Genomic DNA, 18,355 nt, shown 5'->3' with positions numbered 1-18,355 from the left:
CCCCGCCAGCGATTCGAGCGAATCACACACTCGCTCTCGCTTGCTTCTCTATACTCAGGTAACCTGTGTAACACTCATGCTTCTCCCACTAGACCGCTCATCTATATTGAAAGAAGTGAGAGACCCGATATAGGACAAAGAGGGATATACGTGTTTGCACATACATACGAGAGTATATGTTTGAAAAGGGATAGCGAGACGAACACAGTGGGAAAGAGCAAACGAGCGAGCGAGCGAGAGAGAGAGAGAGAGAGAGAGAGAAGGAAGGAAAGAGGAAGAGGGAGAAGGCGGGAAGGGGAAGTCACTAATATCTGGGGCTCCAGCGGCCGCGCAACTCGCGCCCTAATCGAACTCTACAAGTCGCTTATTCTCCATCCCCACTTTCCACACCCTGCCCCTCCTACAGATAGGCAACCCATACTCGAGAGGTCTCCCTTTCGCTCACTCATGCTTGCTCTTTTCACGAGAGAAGTATTGAAGTACTCCCGTCCACTGTATCCAAGATCAAATGGCACTTTATGCAACGTGAAATTAGAATTCGCTTTGCAATGCCAGTTATCGTGACCGACCACGTAAGAGCCACTGATGCTTTTATTGTTAAACCGTTCGTTTTTAAACGTGGCCCAAGTCGAGAACCAATCGTAACACAAACATGAAATAACAATAACACGTGCATACACGTGCATCCATGCGCGCATGTGCTTTCTAATTAAGATCAAAATAAATCACCGTCTGACGCTTCAATCGCGAAACATGAAAACGTTTTATTGAGAATTTCGCACCTTTCTGCTTTTCTTCTGGGTTATTTGAATATTTTTAAAAGAGAATCTTATATGATACGTTATGGTTATTGATAACCTTGGATAATTTTGAGACACATTATCAAGGTACTTTTTTGAGTATATATATATATATATTATTGTTGCGAAATTTAATTGTACTCACCCCTGAATCTATTCCTTGAGTATTTGGTGTTGTTGATCGTTGCTGTAAGTTATGGAAACTCTGTAAACAGAAATAGAATTTATTATAAATCACATATCCATACATACAACTAAAAATATACTGATGAAAAAGTTCATTTTCTTACTTTCAACTGTTTACCTTGATACTTTGCAATTTTTTAAAAGAATTTAGATGCAAATAAGATACTTTTTTGCTAATACATTAAGACAAATGACAAACTTTGATATTCTTGTTTACATGTACAGCCAATAGAAATTCTTATATTATTACATCATATTATTACATCAAAAATACAAAAAGGTTTTTGTTATTTGTATAACTTACTTGAGATTGGCTAGTTGACTGTGGTTGTGGAGATGCAGAAGGTGGTGGTGCTGGGGATTGAGAAAGAGCACGCTGTGGTGATTGGCTGGAAGGATTGGTCTGATTGGCTGAAGGTGGTGGTGGATTTGGTGGTCCACCTTGATTCCAACCTCTCTGTTCTGTGTATAAACTGGAAGGATGGCTAGTTTGCGTAGTATATGAGTTTAGCTAAAAAAATATAAAAAGTTAATTAATAAGAGTAACTATTTTATTGAATAAACTTTGTAATCATTATTATAAATACCTGATGGTGGCTGTATGGTGCATGAGGTCTTGTAGGAGAAGAATAACGTTGTGTATATTGTTGATATGGCATAGGAGTTGGGGAACTTGGTCCTCCAGGTCCTGCATGCAATCTTGGTGACCCCTATGTATTTTATAATATATTTAATTACTCAATTATTAAAACAAGAATTAATAATACATTTTATAAAGAATAAGGTGTACATAAATTATTACAAATGACAATTTATAGCTACAAAAGTAACGAAAACATAAAATGTACTTTGTATACAGTTATAGATAGATTTAGGTTGTTATACTTACCGTCTGTGGAGGACGTTGGCCAGGTTGTGGATAAACTGGAGGGACAACTGGGGGTCGTTGGATGGGCCATGGTTGTTGATAAGGCTCTGGCCCCATTCCAGGATAATTTCCATGAAAACGGTGAACAGGCGTAGATGCTTGGAGTAACTGATTTAACGTTGGTGTTGGACCGGTGGCTTGTGATATACTTTGCCCTGATAAAAACCTTGGTTGACCCGGAAAACTGGTTGGCGTAGCCCCTACATATGCCAATCGTGATTCAATCTTGGAAGCTGCATAATGCTCTTCCATTTCGACCCGATGAACTCTTTCACTTTCATGTATTAAGTGTTTACCATGATAATCCAACTGTTTCCCTGGAAAGTCTCCATGCTTTCCCATGTACTCTGGTACCTGCTTCGCTGGATAATCGGTCAATGATTTGGAGGGAAATTCGTTTGATTTGTTGGTATACTCCTCCGGATAATCGCGTATTACGTTCGACGTGAACGGATGTCCGGGATGGTTTGGATGCCCGGGCGTATCGAGAGGCTCTTGTTTGCCGATAGATTCTTGAGGAGCTTGTCCAGCCTCCCTTGGTGATTTGACTTCACCGGCAGTGTGTCCACCAATGTCCTCGCGGTATTGACTCATCTCGAAACCCGTGTCCCCGCCGCGATTCACATATTTAAGCAGCTGGGCCGCGCCCCGGGACACTTTATCACCCGGCTCTGGATCCAGCTGCTGCTTCGTATTAACACTTGCACTATTCCCACCTACTTGCGGACGTTTCTGTGCACATTTCACGGACTCGTTCAGCTTCACATCGTTTTGTTGGCTCTCGGCTTGCGTCGCAGCCATGTTCTCTCCTCACGGAGCCATCGTCGTCTCATAAACTGGCCAATCGCGGGACCTCGTGTGTCTCGCGTACTATGTACTCGAAATCGAAATCCTATTCCGTTGAATATCTCCTATCGTACTCAACTCTTTCCACCACATCCTCAGTCAGACTAGCGAAGACTAAACACCGAACTAACAATTTTTGCTTCCTGCCGTTTTCAAAGTAGAAGGAACCAAAAAAAAACTCATACACGAACGTCAAAAGCAGCGTCGCATGTATTACGCCATCTTGCGGCTATACCGTCAATCATTCGCGCCCGTTTCAACTCTCATTTACAATCGGCGACTCTTCTCGAGACCTGGTGGTCGCTCCGTTCGACGATTTCTTTCTAACCAATTTACGCCTCTATACTTCTATTGAAAATTCACCTCCACTTATATACACCAAAATATCGAATGAAATTGCGCTCGTATTTAATTCTTATACTTATGTATCAAATGTTCATTTATATTTAATAAATAACTTCTATTCATATCCAAATATTTCAACGGATATTAATTGTTCAAATTGCTAAATAAGATTACTATCTTACTGCGTGCTTATACCTACATTTAAAAAAAAGTCGCAATAGCAAAAAATATTAGGATGTAGTAAACAGAGAATAAACGAGTAATGTCTTTGCGTAATATTGCACACTTATTTTTTTATCAATTCTCTTACTGAAATTTATAACAAGAAAGATAAAAATCAGTCATAAATAGTCATAATACAATTACCTGTTTTTATTCTGTTTCTATATAAAAGATATTTACTTTGACGCAAGCGCATAGAATAATATACTATACGTAAGGAATTTAGATGCGGTTGTCTTTCGCTGGTTTATTCATTCTTAATTTTGTGTATTAAAAACCAAATTTTTCGATTTCCAATTTTTCGAAACCAAGATTTTCGTCTTCTTTAAATGTAATTCGTTCAAGTTTTAACACTCAAATAATTCAACAATAATTATCCGCGACAAGAAACGTATTTGATACCATATTACTTTTTGTTACTAATCTGTATAAAAAATTGATTTCAAGGATAAAAATATCAATTAAAATTATTTAATTATATTTCCACAAATTAAAAGTAATTAAGTGTTCTTCACTTTTACAACAATTGTAACGATTTTAACTCTTCCGTACTTTTAAAAAAATGAAGATTGTTAAAATTATTAAAAAAGTTTATGTGAAACAGTTTCAATAAAAAATATTCAAAAAATGAACTCGACAAGTAAAGTGTATTTGTACAAATATTACGTGTGCAAGTGACAAATAAGTAATAGTAATGGCGCTATTGTAGTTTATTACGGATGATAAGCATTACGTAGTGTAATGTTAATTAAAAAAGAAGTTAAGCCAATATGAATGATAGAAATTCCGATAAGAGTAATATCGTAAATGTAAAATATAAATCGATTAATAGCATTTGATTATATTAGTATTAAAAATTATGTGTGTATTCTTATCGCATACATGTGTCGCTATGTACATACGTCTACGTGGTATTTCAATCCTACGTGGCAATATTCATCAGTAATGATTGTTTTCTGCCTGTGCTCGTATCGATATGTAAGCATGAGGTATACCTTTCATTAATATTCTTTTCACCTCTACAAAAAAAATGTATTTGTGTATAACAAATACTTTGCAAACGCATAATTAAATTTTTAGCACATTTTATTTTCAATTACACTTTTATACATTTTATTATATTATTAGTCAATTAGTGAATAAAGATATATTACAAATACAGTTTTTTTTAATCAAATTGGATATATTTCATTTAAATATTTATCTTCATACATAATTCTGAATCTGTATACAATTAAAGAATATATACATTTTTAATCTTCATTTCTAATATCTTTTCAGAATAAAATCTGCTTCCAAATGTGTTTTACTATGAACACATTTTAATTAGGATTATTGATGAGTGATGCAACGTAAAAGAAAGAAGCTAGGAACAATGAGAGCTGTAATACTTGTTGGTGGCTATGGAACCAGATTGAGACCTCTTACATTAAGTCGGCCAAAACCATTGGTTGAATTTGCTAATAAACCAATGCTTCTACATCAAATAGAAGCTCTGGTATGTAGCGATATCTCTGTGATACTTTAACTTTTTGTAAATTGACTGCAAAATTACATTTAGGTAGCAACAAATGTGACAGAGGTAATATTAGCAGTCTCTTATCGTGCAGAAGAGATGGAAAGAGATTTGAGCGAAGAAGTTAAAAAGTTAGGGGTACATTTGATCTTTTCACATGAACCAGAACCACTTGGCACTGCAGGCCCTCTCGCACTGGTACATGATCTGTTATGTACAGGAGATGAACCATTCTTTGTTTTAAATTCTGATATCATTTGTGATTTTCCATTTATGCAACTTTTGGAGTTCCATAAAAATCATGGTAGAGAGGGTACCATAATCGTTACTAAAGTAGAAGAACCATCAAAATATGGTGTAGTAGTCTATGAAGATGATGGAAAAATAGAAAGCTTTGTAGAAAAGCCGCAGGAATTTATTTCTAATAAAATTAATGCAGGTATTATATTTTTAACACTGAATTCAGATATATTAGTTTCTGAATGTTTGGTGGTATTAATTACTGTAATTTTATAGGCATGTACATTTTTAATCCAAGTGTCTTAAAAAGAATAGAATTGAAACCTACAAGTATAGAAAAAGAAATTTTTCCACATATGGCTCGGGACGGAGAATTATATGCAATGGAACTAACAGGATTTTGGATGGATGTTGGACAACCAAAAGATTTTCTCAAAGGAATGAGCATGTACCTGACATCTCTAAGACAAAAATCTCCAGAAAAATTATATTCTGGTCCAGGAGTAGTAGGAAATGTGTTAATAGATGAAACAGCAAAGATTGGGAAAGATTGTAGGATAGGACCAAATGTTACAATTGGCCCTGGTGTTATTTTATCTGATGGCTGTTGCATTAAAAGAAGCACTATTCTTAAAGCAGCTGTAATAAAAGAACACGCATGGTTGGATGGGTAAATGTTAAAGCAATTTATAATGTATATAGATAGTGTATTTGTGTGTGCTTATAATGCAAAGTGATGTCATCACAGGTGCATTGTTGGCTGGAGAAGCGTTGTCGGACGTTGGGTGCGAATGGAAGGTACTACAGTACTTGGTGAAGATGTAATTGTTAAGGATGAATTATATATCAATGGGGGTCAAGTTTTACCTCACAAGAACATTTCCAGTTCTGTACCGGAACCACAAATAATCATGTGACCAAGAACAGTACTTTAAAAATACACACTGAGTATAATGAACGACCAAACTACGAAACATTTTATAAATAAAATTTTTACTAGCTTTTTTAATTACATATAAATTGATGTTTAGTATATATTTGTTTGTATCGTTTTTTATATTTACAATTTAAATGAGCTTTACCGGTAGTCCTCGTACTACTATTGCAGCCGCGGTCATATATTGAGAACAGATGTCTTTAGATTTTGCTATTGCTCTTAACATTTCAGATTCTGTAGACACATTTTGGGAGCTTTTACGATTTTTTAGAAATTCTAATTATCAAAAATTAAGAAAAAAATAAATTATAAAATCATAAACTTAAAAAATAAAAAGATTAACAAGATACTTTATAATTTTTTATACTAACTTAGTGTACCCGCACACCACATATTAATATCAACATCAGCCCATGGTCTATTTAATGGAGATGGAATCCAATTACTAATGAAATTCGTTGTCATTTTATCAGTATCAGCGTCCGTAACTTCCCACAACATACCGAGCACACAAGGGCTAACAATATAATATAAAATGCCAAGTAATACATAAATAACTAAAGTTATAAAAAAATTTATTTTTACCTGCTAGCTATTAAATACTGATTTGGGATTCCATATGGTGGGTAACGTCCTCCTACTGTAAGTAATTTTACACTACTACAACCAAATAATAAAACAATTGATCTTACTCTGAGTCTTTCTATGCGTTCTCCTGGCAAGTATTGTATTCCATTGCCATGACCATTATACCTATGAAAAATAATAAATTATGAAAGTTAAAAAGATAAGATAATATTTAAAATAAACATTACATTAATATATCACGGTTAACTAGTGCATCTTCAAAAATTCCTTCTTGTGGCTCAACATTATACCAACTTTTCCAATCTGGTAACCAATATTCAATGAACAACCTCATGCGTTTTTCCATTTTAGTCAAGTTACCAGAAGGATTGACTATACATGTACCCATATCATTTTTTGTATAAATTATTTTACAGCCATTCTCCATTGTACTTTCATGCTCTTTAAATAAAGCATATGCAATGTGCAGTGATGGAAAACGAGTAACAGGATGACATTTTAAAATTTCCATAGATTCAAAAGGTATATAATCCATATGCTGTAAAATGTTATATAATATTACCAAATCACGAACTTTATTTCACATTTTACAATGGGCATGCTTCAAACTTACTTCATCAATGACTAAAATTAATGTTTTCCTAATTGCATTTTTTAATTCTTCTATACAAGGTAGTTTCCCAAATATGGACAGTATTATGTTATCTGCCAACTTATTATAATCAGGAAGTACATATTTTACCGCACGTGCTATTTCTTCTCTTGTGAGAAAGCATGCTGATAATGCTACTTTTCTTAACAACCACTTAGATCTTTCTGTTATCTTTTTTCTATAATGCATAATACAATTAAATACATGTATGTCAAAAAATTGTTTAATTATTAATTTATTCTTTACTTACGAATTTTTATTATCAGATATTAGTTTGTCAATCATTTGTACAGTAGCTGCTACTATGTCAGGTTTATTTATTGGATCTGCTATAAATAAGATTCTCCACTCTCGTAACCATGTATACTCTAATGCTTGGATAGCAGTCTACATATATGTAGGCATATATGTAGATATATACATATATATAGAGAAAAGTTATTAAATTTATCAAAATTATGTTTATTATATAAATACCTTCATACTTATATTTTGCCTTTCTCTCATTTTCCAATATAATTCATTATTCGCATAAGTAGCTTCTAATTCTGACCTATTATTAGAAAGTAATTTCTGAATTTCATAACAGATATCGTACGAAGAATCTAACTTTGGTTTTGGTAATGTTATACAGAAGGGTTCTGTTTCTTTGGTCCCTGTTGGCAATATGGTAATATGCATTTCATGCATTGCATGTAGTTTAGTTCTATTATGTTTAAATATATCTCCTGGAGACCTATACTGTCCAGTGACTTGAATCATATACCATTCTATATAAAAAAGAAAGATTTATAACAGCTTTAATACATTCAATAATATTTAAATATTTTATTTTCTTACCTTTGGGCAGATCAAAAAGTTTTGCCTTTAAATTATCAACTCTATTTGTGTCATTTATATTAAATCCAACATAAGAAGCTTTAAGTCCGGAAGATTGTTGTGTATTTAAGATTGATTCACGCATTTCTGTTTTCACACTTCTATGCAATATTTGTTGACGAAGTATCACTGCATGTGACTCAATTAAATGAAATATAGCTTCAAACTCATTACCAATCTACAAACAGTATTTATAAATTTATCAAAAAATACTTAATTCTATATTGTTTATGTGACTTTGTTAAATTGTTAATCAATAATTACTTAATTTTTATTTTATTGAATAATTATATTTATTCTATTTATAATTATAAATGAAATCAATATAATACCTTTAAATGACAAAGTGCCAACATTTTGTTGAGATTTGCATATTCGACACTTCCTATGTTACATTGTACCTCTGCGAATAATTTTTCGATATTCCTTTTTACATCTTCTATGAAATTAGTTTCTTTAATATCCGATGTTTTTTCACACTTGTCATCATTTAAATGACATTCGTGTAAAATTTGAAAAATTTCGTCCATGTTAATACACATAAATCACTTTAAACATGATAATTTCTTTACCTTTTAGCGCTTTGTGGCATTAGTTGTACGTTTTAACTGTTATTTCAAACGATTCAAATTCAAATGTGACTAACGACGAGAATACCAACTTATATGTATGCATATATATACGTATACATATTAGGTTAGGGAAGAATAATAATAGAGTATCAATTATTTATAATTTTTATGTATTCTTTTTCAAAATAATTTTACATTTTGGACTCCCATCCTATATATTTAAGAAAATATATGTATTTCTGTTTAAATAAAATATTTCATGTTCCAAAGGATCCGAAATAAACATAAATATACATAAGCAAGACATATCAGCAAGATTCAGATATTAAATGACATTTGAAAAGCCATAATTTGTGTAATATATATAAATTTTATTTATAAATTATATTTTTACATAGATTATATATAAATATATAAAACTTATATTACTATTATGCTCCTATTCTTTTATTATATTTATACCAATCGTACAAAATTGATATAAATGCATAATGCCAAAATACATGAATTTTGTTACACTTTCATCACATTACATTAATTTTTATAATTTTATGATGCATATTTTATAATTACATGATTCAGATAAATTAATATAATAATTAAGTCTGTAAATTTTTTTAATATCTACATACGTGAACATACTCGCTCGCAAGATATATTTCGTTTTCTTTTTATTATAGAAGCTTATGCATGTGTACGTAATACTTCGTATTTTACTGTTATAAAATTTATATAAGAATGTCGACAATTTTTATTGCTAAATTTTATCATTAAATCACAGAATACATTCTTATGATAGTTTAAAGACTCTTAACAAGAACAGTATTGTAAAAAGGTACAAAAGCAGTACATATTGAATTTTGTTATTCCAATACACACGGTCCTTCTAATGATAGCCCCATCATGTGATTTAAATTTTCTCCCGCATAAGATAATAGAGGAGATATTTCTACATCATTTGCTACAGATGTAGCTCCAGCATTTAGCAGCCACTTTTTATGTATTTTAAGTACATCGTTTCGCGCGGTACTTGGACAATCTTGGCCAACAGAATCCGCATTTTTTAGAGGACTAAAATCTTCTTCGCGAATTCCCTCCCAAACTGATAATTGTTTCGCGAATTCGAATACATCAAATACGAATTTTTCGATTTTAAAACCGTTCGGAGATTTGGGTTCAATTCGATTTCCATTTGCGTCGATATACGGAATTTTTTTTTTAGCAGCATGAAGTTCCATTTCCTTTTCGTGATTTATAGCAACATTATGTAGAAAATCTACGGTGAAATAGTGATTACATATATTTGCTGCATTATATATTAATTGTCCGTCATCCGAACGCAATTCAGCAGTCTCTTTTGAAATTTCACTATACTCTACGACTTTGTAGATACCATCGACCTACAATAAAGATGATAAAAAGTAATTAAATAAAACTGATGTCATAAATGATTGAAATATCTTATAAACGTACTTTACACACAACTCCTACTGACTCATTCGGAGAAGATTTTTCTATAACTTTAACTCCACAATCAGTGCATGAAGATAAGCAGTATCCTATAAAAATGGGGTCTGCCACTTTTATTAAGATATTATCAACCGAATGAACATGAACACTGTGAATTCCATGATGTTTCATATCATCTAATATTCCTTGCACCTTTAGAGCTCGATACAATCCTCCATTTCCATCTGGTGCCTTTGAAATTTTATATTTTTTATCCAAAATGATTTTTCCATCCAGTGTAAAACATGGAAGCATACCTTGTTTAAAGGCTTTAACATTCTTTTCTTTCAGATCAAAATAGTTATGTTTTTGTAGAAAAGATACAGTTGTTTCATGAGTAGCTTCACTAGTTAATATGTACCTAGAAATAAAGGCAAATATTAGTTTATTTAAAGTACAAACTTTCACATATTATAAATTATTTGATTCATATGAAGGAAACATATGTACCATTTAATTTCTCCATCTTTCCCACATTCTTTTTTTGCCATATTTTGTAAACGAAGTATTCTTTCTGCCTGCAGTTGGAAGAGAGATTTTCCAGAAGGTAGACCCACATTGTACATACCCTTAGGATAAGATACACCTAGCCTAGTACCCTGGCCACCAGCCATTAACAATACAGCTACTTTTCCATCTGCTATCTCTTGCAGTCCCAATTTTTCATACACTCTTAATTGCTCTTTATCTGTGATTTTCAATGACGCAATATTTTCTTTAGGAATCGGAGTCACCTTGTCATCCAACATATTCTGCATACTACTCGATGCATGTACTGCATTGACAAAATATGATGTCACATCTGCCAGGTCTAATTCAGATATATCTTGATAAAGATTCTCTCTCTCTTTATCTGACAATTGGTCCCAAAATTTTAACAGATGTTCCTGATTGTATTCTATCAGCTTTTTCTTAAGAGACTCCATGTTCATGAGGTCCACTTCTTCGTTTGACAGCCGCGTATGCAACAAGAGCAGCTGATATCAATCGCGTTATTTAAAATACTCTTATCAGTAGATAATAGTAGATAAATTGAAAGATAGCTGCTTGCACTGTATCTCTCTGTCCGAACCTGACCTTAAGTAAATAGATGAAAATAAATAGACAACGAGTCGAGCAACAGGTATTTGACCGCGACCTGTAACCTATCCCAACTCATAGGTAAAGCGGGATACGCCTTTACTTTCACGATTCCACGTAGCACGTTCAGCTCGATTTCTCTTATCGGCCCCTCTCGCCCTTCCAGCTTCTCCAACTATTCCCCTTTCCTTTTCCAGCATATTTTGTTTCCACGGACGAATGCCGACCGTGAAAGATCATATTCTTTTTTTTATATTTCTTTCACCGGTCAAGAATCGACCGAACGCTCAGAGACTGTAACCTTTTCGTACGGCACGCTGGTTCACCGGTACCGAGTATCGACTACCGACTCGAGTCTTATGTTAACTAAACTGTTATAGGTCACACGTGATTAACCTTTTTGTGAATATAACTGAAAGTTCTTTAAAGAATCTTCATACGAAGTATATTAATAAAACCAACGTTTATTTTAGTCAAATTAATTTATTATTTCTGTACCGTTCTTTCCAAATAGAGATAGTGGATATTATAGTTCTTTCCTACTGTCCATATTAAGTATGTTTTATTACTACCATACTTACTATTATACATATACCAATACCTATATATATATATATATATATTGAATCAAAATGTAATTCGTAATTTGTAATATATTTAGCACAATTTTTATACCTTAGTCACTCTAATATTAAATTAATATTTGATTAAAGTTAATTTTCTATATTTGCCTACGTATGTACATATATGCAGATAATGGAGAACAGAAATAGTAGTATGTTTTTATATTGCAAAATAATTCTCACTGAGCTGTGAAAGGATTAAAAGAACTAAAAATTCGTAGATCTTATGAAAAAAAGTTTTTATGGAAAATGGAAATAAAGGAAAAATACGAAGGAAAGATACAGGATTATAATCACTTCTGATGATTAGATCTGATGATTTATTGAATGATATTCAATCCTGAAATTTCTTTTATTTAATAAAAGATATGTATATATATACAATATTGATTAATATCGAACTATGAAAAATATATACATTTTTCATACACATAATTGTTTATATCTCGCGATCTTTTATATATCGCGAGCTGAAAGATAACGAATAAAAAGAATGTAATGAAAATTTATCGTGACACGTGAGATTTTTTGTTGTTAATCAGTCAATTATCGGCGTGCGCATGCGTACATAAAAATTGAAAATACTTGAATTGTCTAAAAGTGCACTGAGTTATGTAAAAATATATCAAAACATATCTTAACAAACAGATTCCTAAAATTTTTACGATTTACTAGGAAGATGTAAAAGGACGTAAGTAACACATGTATTTTCATCACAGACGAGTATACAGACGAGTAGTATTAATCAATGATTTTCATATTATTTGCAACAGTCGGTAATTTAAGGATAAACAATTTATATAATGAAGAAAAGAGAATATATACATGTATTACATTTTTAACCACTTTGGATTATTTTAGTAAGCACTCGAAAGGTTAATAAAAGTACCAAATTATGTTCAGTATACTATGTATATAAAGGTGTACGGATCAGTGAAGTTTCGATAAGTCTGATGAACTTTAAAATCCCGAAAGCTTCATAAAGATTATGAAAAATATCAAGTCTTCAAGATTTATCAAAACTTTAACACGTTACAAAATTTTAACATGTTAACTAACACGGTGGTCATCAATGACCCGAGGTACCAAATTTTTTAAAATAAAATAAATTTCTTAAAAAGTTGTGTACAATGTAAATGACATATGTAGATAACATTGTTAGAAAAAAGCACGCAAATACGGTACAATATTGGCAAAAATTATATATTGTGGTGAATATATTTCAATTTTGTTACAAATAAAGCATATAAAATTTGTGTGGCAGTCAACGTTTTAAATATTGAATCGTGTTCAAAGTGATTCAAATTTTCATAATACTGGAAAATTTCAAATTACTTCAAAATTGAGATTTAAAATAGTTTCCCTTACATATTTTATGTATGAATACAATTTTCAAATGTATTGCCAATTGGGTATTAGTAATAGATGGTAACATACGGTGGCGCTTCAAATTCCCTGTCATTACTCGATGCATACCGAACTGATCTCAATATTTCATTTAAGTTACATGCGTGTTTGCTTGTGACTTATGAAGAGACATCATGCTGTACCTGCCTAAATAACGTTTTCGGTAATGCTGCTATATTACAGCTGTAATATAAATAAGTTATGTCTAGTGATGTGATATGTCTGCGCGTTCATGATAAAGTACTCGCCCTTTGTAAATGTATTTCGGTGAGTTACATTTATGCTTGCTTCAAGTTACACTCTTCTCGTATTGCTGACTCGAAGGATTTCTTTTAAAAAAATTCGTCATCAATTGTCATGTAAGACACAATACCAATTAGACTATTTATCGTGACAACTATTGGACATTACATTACATGAATATTTAGTTTTTTACATAAATGAGCAAAGTTTAACTACAGATTCATTCAGATCTCGAACATACCGTGAATTTATTTATTCGCTAGTATTTTTCTAATATCTGTCTATTTTTATTCTATTTACGGCATTTGATAGGTTAGGAAGAACGTCCTTGAGCTTTCTTATTTTGGCAACATATAAATCGTATTATTTGTGGAAATATTATATTTCATTTGAAATAATCAATTTTAAATAGAGGTTAGATATTTGTGGAAGTTTTTCATTCATAGTATATTATAGTTCCCACGAAAATTTCATAAAAGAAGCGAGATGTTAGTGAAGTAATGGAAAGAGCACTATATTTTTTAAACTTTTTAGAACTGTTCATATAAAACTTTTTTATGTGTTAAAATGACTTTTTTTAAAGGTAAACTTTCTGAACTTTAGGTGCCAGGTGCCTAGAAAGCAGCTGGCAAGATGGGCAAGTTGTTGTCAAAGATCTTTGGCAACAAGGAGATGCGAATCCTTATGCTAGGATTGGATGCTGCTGGGAAAACTAGTATCCTTCTTACATAGATATACGCATACACACACGCATACACACACACACACACACACATCTGTTTCTTTCTTTTACATGAAACTCTATAATAAAATCCTTGCAAAAGACTAAAGAATGTTTTGAATCATGTTTTATTGTAACATTTCCTTAATTACATATCAGCGATACTATATAAACTTAAACTAGGACAGTCTGTAACAACTATACCAACTGTAGGATTCAATGTAGAGACAGTTACCTATAAAAATGTTAAGTTCAATGTTTGGGTAAGTAATAGTAATTATAAATCTTCTAAATATAGCTTGGAAAATGTTCAACTCACTAAGGATAATAATTTCATTGTAGGATGTTGGTGGACAAGATAAAATACGTCCACTTTGGCGTCATTATTATACTGGAACACAAGGACTTATTTTCGTAGTAGATTGTGCTGACAGAGATCGAATAGATGAAGCCCGTCAGGAGCTTCATCGAATTATAAATGATAGAGAAATGCGAGATGCCATTATTTTAATCTTTGCAAATAAACAAGATCTTCCAGATGGTATAAATCAATGTATCTCATAAATCTTTGGTAATCGTATATTTGTCTTATATAAATAATTTTTTATTTATTTTTTCAGCAATGAAACCACATGAAATACAAGAAAAACTGGGTTTAACTAGGATACGAGATAGAAATTGGTATGTGCAGCCATCATGTGCCACAACTGGAGATGGGCTTTATGAAGGCCTTACATGGTTGACCAGTAATCATAAATTATGAGCAAATATTTATTTTTCATCAGTTAGCCACATACCAAGATGTACGTTTGCTTTGTATTGTCATTTTTATTTATCATGTAGAGGCTCTGTAACAAAACTGATAATGATCATTATGATCCATAAGACAGAGAGCGAAAGAGAGAGAGAGAGAGAGAGAGAGAGAGCGAGCGAGAGAGAGAGAGAGAGAGAGAGAGAGAGAGGAAATCATTTCCAATATACTACAGCAAACGTAAAGTAACCATTAACATCAAATGGTGCGTTTCAGTAATATTAATACTATATAAATAGAAATTTATCAAAGTACCAAAAGATATAGACTTTGTTACTAACTGTTTACTAAAGTCCGTGAAAATAGTTAATACAACAATATTGATTAGATTATCACATCCAACATTTTACTATAATTTATATATATATTTGCGTACATATCCCGCATTACGGGATACTAATTATAAGAGAATACAAAAAGTTGTAAGAGCTACTTATGAGATTAAGAGATACATTCAGAAAAAGTATCTTTACAATTTGAAATTATCATTTATGCAATAGTTAATTTAAAATATCGTCCAGAATAATTGGACATAACATTCATTCATCACTGGTTGTTATCCATGCTATGTAATATGTATCACACATGATATTTATACATATAATCCCACTGATATATGTGAGTAAACATTCAAAGCACTTACATTAATGACTTTATACAGCACAGAAATATTCCTTTGATAAATTTTTGCTATCAATCTCATTTTTAAAAAATATTCATAGTGACAGTCAGTTCTTTTTTTTTCTTTTTTTAATAATCGTCTTCCATTTGAGTCAACTTTTTATGCATATCAGTCGACTTTTCTTTTTTCGAAAAAGATGAAAAGGAGAAAAAAGGTGCAACTTCTGACATTGTGTATTTTTTTGTGCTTTAACTTCGATTGAAACGCATTAGATGTACAAACGTACACTTATACATACATAAATGGAGTTGTTCTGTACGCACAAATGGTAAGCTACTGGGTTTGATATCATGAGCTCAAAAGAAAGAGAGAGAAAAAGGAAGAAAATAGAAACAATGTTACTAATAACGTAACAGCATTATATCTGCCAATATTTTTTACCAGTTAAGCGATCGGATTACGCAGAACTAGAATTAGGTCACAGAGAAAAGAGCCAGACAGTGTTCTATGTGCGTCTTATTTCGTTTCCTTTTGATAATAAGATGTAGAATAAGAATGATATACATATTTATCAATATTTGCTATTAACTAAACAAAACGAATATTTCAACATAATTCAATTCTTTCTTTTCTACAAGCTTCATATTTACATAGCGATTAAAAGTAGAGTAACGATGGTATACGTTATTCTATCGCTCTGTTTCTATGTCAACGTTTGATTTGCATTCCATGATATAATATAAATTAGGGTATTAGTATTTTAACAAATTGTATTACTTTACCGCAGTAATAATTAATACAAATATAATAAGTTTGTCAGATTCTTTCTCTTGGCATCCGTACCATTAATGTTAAGTATTGTATTTTGGTGAGAACTAATGTGCAAGATAAATTAGCTCATATTTAAAAGCAGTACACAGATTTTGGAAAGAAAGCAATAGACTGTTCTTTCGAGGTGTATGTGCTAGTATTGAGCAGTGCTCTATGTATATGTTTATACTCACTAAATTCGTTCGTATAAGAAGGTTTATAATATTGTGTCATATTTGTTTCTTTTAGTTGTAATTGAAAACAAAAGAAACGTAACAGTTGTAACTAAAATAACTTTGTTAAAAAATAGTTATTTTTTAAAGAGAACACACACGTTTTAATATTACAAAAGAGCAAATATATTTTGGCAATAAACTTTATTTGAATGAATTAAACATTTATAATTGAATTAAATCGAATGTTGAAATTTTATTGATCATAGAGTACACGTTTTATTAGTAAAATGTCTAAAGTTTGAAATGAAATGAATCCTGTAAGCAGATAATACATAATTTGAAACAAATATTTTTAGTAATTTTTTTATAACAAAGCGAATTTTAGCTAGCAGTAATATATTTATTCATTCTTCATTCAGTGTGAAATAATAAAAGCATTTATAGTCAAGATACTGAATTTAGGTTTAAAAATGAGCAGAAAGAAAAAAACAAGGCGTATGCGTTTTTCATTATAGTTAGAGCATACGTTTTTTAACGCAATACTAATAAATAACATTGTCAAATAGGCTTATTGTCAAAGTAAGCATTTGGTATCATCATATTTCCATTGTTTAGTTCACACATATATGTATCAGCTACATTTTCCAACGATTTGTTTTAACAGGGGCCATTCAGAATGCAGGGCTCGATATAAAACGCTTTGGAGTAAGGAAGAAATTGGTTACTTCAATACAATTATCAGCGTTTCTTAATGTTTACACTCCATGGATCGTGTTCTTTGTTTCATAAAAATTAAAAGGATAATATATAAAGGCCATATTTCATACGTAATTTAACTCCGTAGACGAAAGAATAGATAAATTTAGAGAGTACAACTGTCTTTTAATCTTAAACAAAGTTTACTTAAAGTAGATACGATCCATATAGATAAAAGAAATTGGGAAACGCTGACCCATAATACTATTAGCCAGAGAATTCTCAATGCACCATTATTAATCAATTTTATAATTACATAGTCATTAAATAAAAAGGAACGAAACATTTTTCAGTCATATTGGAATATTATTTATGAAAAAGTATTTTCAGTTATTTCTCTATTTTAAAAATGGTAGTATAAAGCAGATTATAGATAATCATACAATGAACTAATTAATCGCTTTATATGAATTTTCGAATGGTGTAATAGTTAAAAACAAACACATTCCTCAAAACGAAGTTGAATGTTAAAATACGAATAGTAATTAGAGGTGCAATAGAATTTTTTGGTTTTTAGTACAAATAAAGGATATAAAAATATATGATAAATGTAATGCTACATTGAATACTATATAGATAAATAACAATAATTTTTACAAAATTGGAAACCGATGAATCCAGCAAAAATGTACTTGTATATTATTATTATTATTATTTGTATAATAAAGACACCTTTAAATTATAAAAGCATTCTTTCAAAATGTAAAATATCATTTTTAAACAAAATAGTTATAATTGCACTTAATTTCGAGAAATAATTATTTAAATATTTACAAATTATTACAACTATCTAGTTGATAATCTGACAATGGATTGTGTTTTTTTTATAAGATCTATAAACTCTGGTCATAAAAATATTAAAACATAATAACTTTATAAAAACTAC

At 31.3% G+C, this 18,355-nt stretch overlaps 5 protein-coding genes across 12 annotated transcripts in view; 2 read left to right on the top strand and 3 right to left on the bottom strand.

The window, feature by feature from the left end:
- Nucleotides 1-2,992, bottom strand: part of LOC100748451 (trithorax group protein osa) — a 17,144-nt gene extending 14,152 nt beyond the window's left edge. For 2 of the 6 annotated variants that reach the window (XM_012383081.3, XM_012383082.3), the window contains exons 1-4: nucleotides 1,876-2,992; nucleotides 1,574-1,696; nucleotides 1,291-1,497; nucleotides 946-1,005 (exon numbers count right to left, since the gene is read on the bottom strand). In XM_012383081.3, coding sequence (XP_012238504.1) covers nucleotides 946-1,005; nucleotides 1,291-1,497; nucleotides 1,574-1,696; nucleotides 1,876-2,715 — 1,230 coding nt within the window. In that variant the 5' untranslated portion in view covers nucleotides 2,716-2,992. The remainder of the gene's footprint in view (nucleotides 1-945; nucleotides 1,006-1,290; nucleotides 1,498-1,573; nucleotides 1,697-1,875) is intronic. The other 4 variants (XM_012383084.3, XM_003487835.4, XM_012383083.3 and 1 more) reach the window with 3 other exon arrangements.
- Nucleotides 2,993-3,818: 826 nt separating this feature from the next.
- On the top strand, nucleotides 3,819-6,304 carry LOC100748209 (mannose-1-phosphate guanyltransferase beta). The gene is made up of 5 exons (XM_003487833.4): nucleotides 3,819-4,316; nucleotides 4,609-4,825; nucleotides 4,889-5,282; nucleotides 5,360-5,753; nucleotides 5,832-6,304. The coding sequence occupies exons 2-5, from the start codon at nucleotides 4,673-4,675 to the stop codon at nucleotides 5,998-6,000; spliced, it is 1,110 nt and encodes a 369-aa protein (XP_003487881.1). The 5' UTR covers nucleotides 3,819-4,316; nucleotides 4,609-4,672; the 3' UTR covers nucleotides 6,001-6,304.
- LOC100745045 (separin) lies at nucleotides 6,060-8,681 on the bottom strand. The gene is made up of 9 exons (XM_003487891.4): nucleotides 8,472-8,681; nucleotides 8,101-8,317; nucleotides 7,738-8,030; nucleotides 7,511-7,647; nucleotides 7,222-7,438; nucleotides 6,836-7,146; nucleotides 6,606-6,773; nucleotides 6,392-6,537; nucleotides 6,060-6,296 (listed from the first exon to the last, which is right to left on the bottom strand). Exons 1-9 carry the CDS (start codon nucleotides 8,679-8,681, stop codon nucleotides 6,151-6,153), a joined length of 1,845 nt encoding a protein of 614 aa, XP_003487939.2. The 3' UTR covers nucleotides 6,060-6,150.
- A 461-nt stretch (nucleotides 8,682-9,142) lies between these two features.
- Nucleotides 9,143-11,872, bottom strand: LOC100747964 (UDP-N-acetylhexosamine pyrophosphorylase). The gene is made up of 3 exons (XM_003487831.4): nucleotides 10,671-11,872; nucleotides 10,185-10,581; nucleotides 9,143-10,111 (listed from the first exon to the last, which is right to left on the bottom strand). The coding sequence occupies exons 1-3, from the start codon at nucleotides 11,150-11,152 to the stop codon at nucleotides 9,575-9,577; spliced, it is 1,416 nt and encodes a 471-aa protein (XP_003487879.1). The 5' UTR covers nucleotides 11,153-11,872; the 3' UTR covers nucleotides 9,143-9,574.
- A 1,490-nt stretch (nucleotides 11,873-13,362) lies between these two features.
- LOC100747844 (ADP-ribosylation factor 6) lies at nucleotides 13,363-18,151 on the top strand. Of its 3 annotated transcripts, XM_003487830.4 has the most exons (6): nucleotides 13,374-13,597; nucleotides 14,177-14,288; nucleotides 14,454-14,557; nucleotides 14,637-14,835; nucleotides 14,915-15,097; nucleotides 17,378-18,151. In XM_003487830.4, exons 2-5 carry the CDS (start codon nucleotides 14,207-14,209, stop codon nucleotides 15,055-15,057), a joined length of 528 nt encoding a protein of 175 aa, XP_003487878.1. In that variant the 5' UTR covers nucleotides 13,374-13,597; nucleotides 14,177-14,206; the 3' UTR covers nucleotides 15,058-15,097; nucleotides 17,378-18,151. The 3 variants fall into 3 exon arrangements, with proteins under 3 accessions (XP_024221931.1, XP_003487878.1, XP_024221930.1); XM_024366163.2 differs by lacking the exon at nucleotides 17,378-18,151 and having other exon boundaries at nucleotides 13,363-13,493; nucleotides 14,915-16,108; XM_024366162.2 differs by lacking the exon at nucleotides 17,378-18,151 and having other exon boundaries at nucleotides 13,374-13,689; nucleotides 14,915-16,108.
- The last annotated feature ends 204 nt before the right edge of the window (nucleotides 18,152-18,355 follow it).

The sequence above is a fragment of the Bombus impatiens genome, unplaced genomic scaffold, assembly GCF_000188095.3.
Source record: "Bombus impatiens unplaced genomic scaffold, BIMP_2.2 scf_0203, whole genome shotgun sequence".
NCBI lineage: Eukaryota > Metazoa > Arthropoda > Insecta > Hymenoptera > Apidae > Bombus > Bombus impatiens.
The sequence above is the reverse complement of the archived record's forward strand: the minus strand, read 5'-3'. Positions and strand labels throughout refer to the sequence as shown.